General features: G+C 31.7%; 1 protein-coding gene across 1 annotated transcript in view; it reads right to left on the bottom strand.

Annotated features, from left to right (window-relative positions):
• LOC137626166 (leucine-rich repeat and coiled-coil domain-containing protein PF3D7_0703800-like) overlaps nucleotides 1-7,500 on the bottom strand; it is a 12,863-nt gene that overhangs the window by 251 nt on the left and 5,112 nt on the right. Inside the window, exon 2 of the mRNA XM_068357244.1 lies at nucleotides 1-145. This exon is cut by the window's left edge and continues 251 nt beyond it. Within this exon, the coding sequence (XP_068213345.1) occupies nucleotides 1-145 (145 nt within the window). The remainder of the gene's footprint in view (nucleotides 146-7,500) is intronic.

Below are 7,500 nucleotides of genomic sequence, written 5' to 3'. Positions count from 1 at the left end.
CTTGAATACCATTTTTATCGTTAATTAAATTGTTTTCCCGAATAACATTTTTATCGTTGATTATCTTGTTTTCCTGAATACTATTTTTATCGTTTATAAAATTGTTTTCCCGAATACCATTTATATCGTTGATTATCTTGTTTTCCTGAATACCATTTTTTATCGTTGATTATCTTGTTTTCCTGAATACCATTTTTACCGTTGATTAAATTGTTTTCCCGAATACCATTTTTCTCGTTAATTAAATTGTTTTCCCGATTACCATTTTTATCGTTGATTATCTCGTTTTCCTGAATACCAATTTTTTTATCGTTGATTATCTTGTTTTTCCTGAATACCATTTTTATCGTTGATTATCTTGTTTTCCCGAATACCATTTTTTACCGTTGATTATCTTGTTTAACTGAATACAATTTTTATCGTTGATTATCTTGTTTAACTGAATACAATTTTTATCGTTGATTATCTTGTTTTCCCGAATACCATTTTTTACCGTTGATTATCTTGTTTAACTGAATACAATTTTTATCGTTGATTATCTTGTTTAACTGAATACAATTTTTATCGTTGATTATCTTGTTTTCCCGAATACCATTTTTTACCGTTGATTATCTTGTTTAACTGAATACAATTTTTATCGTTGATTATCTTGTTTAACTGAATACAATTTTTATCGTTGATTATCTTGTTTTCCCGAATACCATTTTTTACCGTTGATTATCTTGTTTAACTGAATACAATTTTTATCGTTGATTATCTTGTTTAACTGAATACAATTTTTATCGTTGATTATCTTGTTTTCCCGAATACCATTTTTTACCGTTGATTATCTTGTTTAACTGAATACAATTTTTATCGTTGATTATCTTGTTTAACTGAATACAATTTTTATCGTTGATTATCTTGTTTTCCCGAATACCATTTTTTACCGTTGATTATCTTGTTTAACTGAATACAATTTTTATCGTTGATTATCTTGTTTAACTGAATACAATTTTTATCGTTGATTATCTTGTTTTCCCGAATACCATTTTTTACCGTTGATTATCTTGTTTAACTGAATACAATTTTTATCGTTGATTATCTTGTTTAACTGAATACAATTTTTATCGTTGATTATCTTGTTTAACTGAATACAATTTTTATCGTTGATTATCTTGTTTTCCCGAATACCATTTTTTACTGTTGATTATCTTGTTTAACTGAATACAATTTTTATCGTTGATTATCTTGTTTTTCTGAATACCGTTTTTATCGTTGATTATCTTGTTTTCCTGAATACCATTAGGTCTGTGTCTTCTTCAATTGCACAAAAAATTGGCTTATTAAGTAAGTCTTACAAGATTTTCGGTGATCAATCTATTCTGAAGAAGTGTTTTAATTCTTTCCTTCTGCCTTGTTTTAAGTTTTGTTCTCCTGTCTAGTGTTCCGCTGATGATTTTTATCTTAATTTGTTGGACAGAAACTTACGGTCTATTAAATTTCTTATCCCTGATCTAGATATTAATCTTTAGCACCGTCGTTCAATTAGTTCATTATGCATATTGCATAAGATTTTTCATAGCTCTGACCATCCTTTACTTTCAGATCTCCCTGGACAATTCTATCCTGTTCGTAATACTAGGCAGGCAGTTAATTCTAATAGCCAGGCCTTCTCCACCATGAGGCTCAATACTACACAGTATTCTAGAAGTTTTATTCCACCTGTTACAAATTTGTGGAATGATCTTCCTAATCGGGTAGTTGAATCAGTAGAACTTCAAAAGTTCAAAGTTGAAGCAAATGTTTTTAGGTTGACCAGGCTGACATGAGTCTTTATAGTTTATATAGGACATATCTGTTTTGACGTTGTTACTGTTTTTAGAATGATTTATTGTTAATTCATTCTCATCATTTATTTATTTCCTTATTTCCTTTCCTCTCTGGGCTATTTTTCCCTATTGGAGCCCTTGGGCTTATAACATCTCGCTTTTCCAACTAGGGTTGTAGCTTGGCTAGTATTAATAATAATTATAATATCGTCGATTATCTTGTTTTCCCGAATACAATCTTTATCGTTGATTATCTTGTTTTCTGGAATACAATTTTTATTTTCGATTATCTTGTTTTCCTGAATATCATTTTTATCGTCGATTATTTTGTTTTCTGGAATACAATTTTTATTTTTTATTATTTTGTTTTCTGAAATACAATTTTTATCGTCGATTATCTTGTTTGCCTGAATATCATTTTTATCGTCGATTATTTTGTTTTCCTATCATTTTTATCATCGATTATTTCGTTTTCCTGAATACCATTTTTATCGTTGATTATTGTGTTTTCCTGAATACCATTTTTATCGTTGATTATTGTTTTTCTGAATACCATTTTTATCGTTGATTATTGTGTTTTCCTGATTACCATTTTTATCGTTGATTATTTTGTTTTCCTGTATACCATTTTTATCGTTGATTATCTTGTTTTCCCGAATACCATTTTTATAGTGGGTTATCATGTTTTCCTGAATACCTTTGTCATCATTGATTTTCTGGTTATTCTGAATATAATTTTTATCGTTGATTATCTTGTTTTCGTAAATTTTCTTGCTTTCTTTACCCTGGGGCAAGTCCAGTCGATCTTTTTTTTTTTATCTATCTATTTATCTAATGTATTCGCACTGAGCATCACTGAGTTTTCAAACACTCCCTGACAGAATAGGGATTAACCTTAAACATGAATTTTCCCTTTCGTTTGAGGTGAAGTTGGCCTTATGCCAGAACTCTCTTGCCTGCGATCTACTTTTGTTTCATTTTGCTTAAGATTATTTCTTTGGAATTTCAGTTTTGCAGAGCCTTACACTTTATAGTGTTTTTCCACTTTTTAACTTATTCATTTTATAGTAAATATTGGATGCGAACCGTCAAACATGACGGCTAGATATTCCGATAGATATGCACTCACGCACACGTACCTTCTCTCACCAGGGTATGACTACTTTCTCTTCCCAATATCCAAGGGATGGCGAGAGCTGAATATATATATATATATATATATATATATATATATATATATATATATATATATATATATATATATATATATATATACCACACATATATATACACATATAAATACACATATATATAAAATGTGTGTTTGTGTATGAGTGAGTATGTGTGTGGGTGTGTGTGGGTGTAGCCAGACAGTTGCCCTTTTTAATATAGGAAAGATATTGTAATAGCTTTTAATTATCATCGTTTTTCTTTTTATCATAGCATTTAATTAAGATTTTTTTCCATTTCCTCTTGTGACATTTTATAATGAACAAATTTTTAAACATTATTTTTGTCATGGTATTTTTATATGTTATATATGATCTTTGAAAAATTATTTTCACACGACTCTTTCGCAATCTGGGCCTCATGGCCATAGGAAATACTGTTTCTGTCTAATCGTTCAGTGTGAAAATAGAATTTCTCTTACGTTCTAACGCTGTTGGTTTTATATATGTAATTTTCAAAATAGAATTTCTCTTACGTTCTAACGCTGTAGGTTTTATATATGTAATTTTCAAAATAGAATTTCTCTTACGCTCTAGATTCTATGTGTAATTTTCAAAATAGAATTTCTATTACGCTCTAGGTTTTATCTATGTAATTTTCATAATAGAATTTCTCTTACGCTGTAGATTCTATATGTAATTTTCAAAATAGAATTTCTCTTACGCTCTAGATTCTATATGTAATTTTCAAAATAGAATTTCTCTTATGCTCTAAATTTTGTACATGTAATTCTCAAAATAGAATTTCTGTTATGCTTTGTATATGTAATTTTCAAAATAGAATTTCTCTTACGCTGTAGATTCTATATGTAATTTTCAAAATAGAATTTCTCTTATGCTCTAAATTTTATACATGTAATTTTCAAAATAGAATTTCTGTTATGCTTTGTAAATGTAGTTTTCAAAATAGAATTTCTATTACGCTCTAGGTTTTATCTATGTAATTTTCAAAATAGAATTTCTCTTACGCTGTAGATTCTATATGTAATTTTCAAAATAGAATTTCTCTTATGCTTTAAATTTTGTACATGTAATTCTCAAAATAGAATTTCTGTTATGCTTTGTGAATGTAATTTTCAAAATAGAATTTCTATTACGCTCTAGGTTTTATATTATGTAATTTTCAAAATAGAATTTCTCTTACGCTCTAGATTCTATATGTAATTTCTCTTACGCTCTAGGTTTTATATTATGTAATTTTCAAAATAGAATTTCTCTTATTCTCTAAATTTTATACATGTAATTTTCCAAATAGAATTTCTGTTATGCTTTGTATATGTAATTTTCAAAATAGAATTTCTATTACGCTCTAGGTTTTATATATGTAATTTTCAAAATAGAATTTTTCTTACGCTCAGGATTTTATATGTTATTTTCAAAATAAAATATCTCTTACGCTCTAGGTTTTATATTATGTAATTTTTAGAATAGAATTTCTATTACGCTCTAGGTTTTATCTATGTAATTTTCAAAATAGAATTTCTCTTACGCTCTTGATTCTATATGTAATTTCTCTTACGCTCTAGGTTTTATATTATGTAATTTTCAAAATATAATTTTTCTTATGCGCTAAATTTTGTACATATAATTTTCAAAATAGAATTTCTGTTATGCTTTGTGTATGTAATTTTCAAAATAGAATTTCTATTACGCTGTAGGTTTTATATATGTAATTTTCAAAAAAGATTTTTTCTAACGCTGTAGGTTTTATATATGTAATTTTCACCGATCCTTTCTTTAATTTCTAATTTGCTGGTGTGCAACTCCGAAGTACTGAATCTTTCAATATCGAGTTGCGTGGTATTTTACATTTCAGTAATCTTGACTTTTTTTTCGTTTTTTTTTCTTTTGTCAAACTTTGTAATTGGTTCAAGAGTCGCTTAATGGCTTTAGTAACGTTTTCTTTTATTCTTTCCAACAGCCGGTACCAGTATTTTTTTCTTTTGCTTTTTATTGAATAGCTCCGGATTCAATTTTTAAAGAAACTCGTATATGTTAAAATGTTAATTTTTTACACGTGAATTGTTTTTATGTAAAAAAAAATATATATGGAAATATTATTTTTTTCCATTCTGATTTTTGTGGTATTTTAAGAAAATTGTCATTGTAATATATTTTACATATTAAGATCCGCTGTTTTGTAATATACTTTACTTATTCAAGTCCGTTGTGTTTTTCCAAATGTCAGCGGCGCGTGTCTTGTTAATTCATTCCACATTAAACATGATGTAAGTTATTAATTAGTATAATGTAATCTGTGAATTAAATGAGACGTACTAAATTAAAAAGATAATTTCTCTGGCAAGGTATGAAAACCTGGAAAACATCCCATCTGTTCTGAAAGGAACGAAAATGATGACCTGGAAAACTAAACCAGACTCCAAGATCCAGGTTCTCAGTAGTTGAGCCAGAGAGGCGGAGGGATGACCTTAATTGAATAAGTCATCGAATCCGAAAGAGAGTAACAAAATCATCCCAATTAGTCGAAAGATCAAGAACCAGATCGATTAGAAAGAGAATGATGAAGACGACATGTGGTTCTTAAACCGCACCCATGACTCACCTTCTCAAACCCCCCCCCCCCCCCCTCCATCCTCTCGTACGTTCCGCCATCCCAACCCCCTACCCTCTATCCGATTCGGCCCATTGATTCCCTCCCTATCCACTCTATTCACCAGATTACTCTCCCTAGAGAGGCCCATTAGAGCCTCTACCTCGTTAGGTTGAGGGACACTATCTCATCTGGATTTGGCATCTGTGAGGAGACATACACAGACACACGCTTGCACACACACAAACCATTCATCGAGGTGGGATCTCGCTGCCAAAGGAAAAAGGATGAAAAGGATATATGATTTGTGGGCGTGTATCCTTTTTAAAAGGACACATGGCTTATGAAAAGGGCAGACACTTTATCCTGTTCAGGAAGAAAGTAATTTATGAATTAAATCATTTACTCCTTCCGAGATTTTAAATGTTTAAAGGCCGGTCATGAATGACAGAGGCAAGGACAGTGACAATACCCTTGCTAGCAGGACAATGCCATAGAGAGTGACCATACATATATTGATCAGCGCTCAAGCTTCCCCTCCATCCAAGCTAGAACCAGGGAGAGCCAAGCAATGGCTACTGATGACTCAGCAGATAGACTTATCGGCTCCTCGAAATCCCCCATCTTTAGCTCACAAGGATGGAGAGGTTGCAGACTGCATAAAATTATCAAAATTGAGCGGGACTCGAACCCCAGTCCGGCGATCACCAGTCAGAACGTTTTCAATAGGTGTGATTAAGCTCTTGCTTTTGAATGTAGTCCGTAATGGAAGAGTACAAACATCAAAGCCATCTGTTGATCTTATTTTGTGTTTCTTTTGTCTTTCGTCCTTTGTAGTTTCCTTTGTCACTCTTTCTTCGTTTGCCCTTTTTATTCCCTGCAACATTTTCGCATCGTCTTCTCTGCTTCTTTATCCTGTCCCCTTTGTTGCCATCATTTCTAGGATTTTTTTCACTTCCTTGCATTCGCTCAATTAGAAATTTCTCTCGAATTTCTTTATTGTCTCATATTTACCAAGGTTTCCCCTTTTGGTCTTTTTTTTTTGTGACCTTTCGACCCCCGTCTCTTTATTCTTTCCCCTTTTTTTTTTTTCATTATCCTTCTCAGATTTCAGCCCGATTTTCTCAAAACCTCTGTTCACTTTCTTTCAATTTTCTTTTATTTCGGTACCATTGTGATTTTGATTTTGATTTTTTTTTTATTTGGGTTATGTGGGTAATGTTTTATGTTACTGTTACTGACATATAAACAGCACCACCAGGTGCAGCAACAGTAGTAGTAGTAATAGTAGTAGTAGTAGTACCAGTAGTAGTACCGCTAGAGAGTTATGGGGTCCTTTGACTGGCCAGACAGTACTACATAGGATCCCTCTCTCTGGTTACGGTCCTTTCCCTTTGCCTACACAGACACCGAATAGTCTGGCCTATTCTTTACAGATTCTCCTCTATCCTCATACACCTGACAACACTGAGATTGCTAAACAATTCTTCTTCACCCAAGGGGTTAACTACTGCACTGTAATTGTTCAGTGGCTACTTTTCTCTTGGTAAGGGTAGAAGAGACTCTTTAGCTATGGTAAGCAGCTCTTCTAGGAGGACACTTCAAAATCAAACCATTGTTCTTTATTCTCTGGTAGTGCTTTAGCCTCTGTACCATGGTCTTACACTACCTTGGGTTAGAGTTCTCTTGCTTGAGGGTACACTCGGGCACACCTTTCTATCTAGTTTCTCTTCCTCTTGTTTTGTTGAAGTTTTTATAGGTTAAATAGGAAATATTTATTTTAATATTGTTACTATTCTTAAAATGTTTTATTTTTCCTTATTTCTGTAGTTCCTTTCCTCACTGGGTTATTTTCCCTGTTGGGGCCCCTGGGCTTATAGCATCCTGCTTTTCCAACTAGGGTTGTAGC

This window comes from Palaemon carinicauda, chromosome 33, assembly GCF_036898095.1.
Source record: "Palaemon carinicauda isolate YSFRI2023 chromosome 33, ASM3689809v2, whole genome shotgun sequence".
NCBI classification, from domain to species: domain Eukaryota; kingdom Metazoa; phylum Arthropoda; class Malacostraca; order Decapoda; family Palaemonidae; genus Palaemon; species Palaemon carinicauda.
The sequence above is the reverse complement of the archived record's forward strand: the minus strand, read 5'-3'. Positions and strand labels throughout refer to the sequence as shown.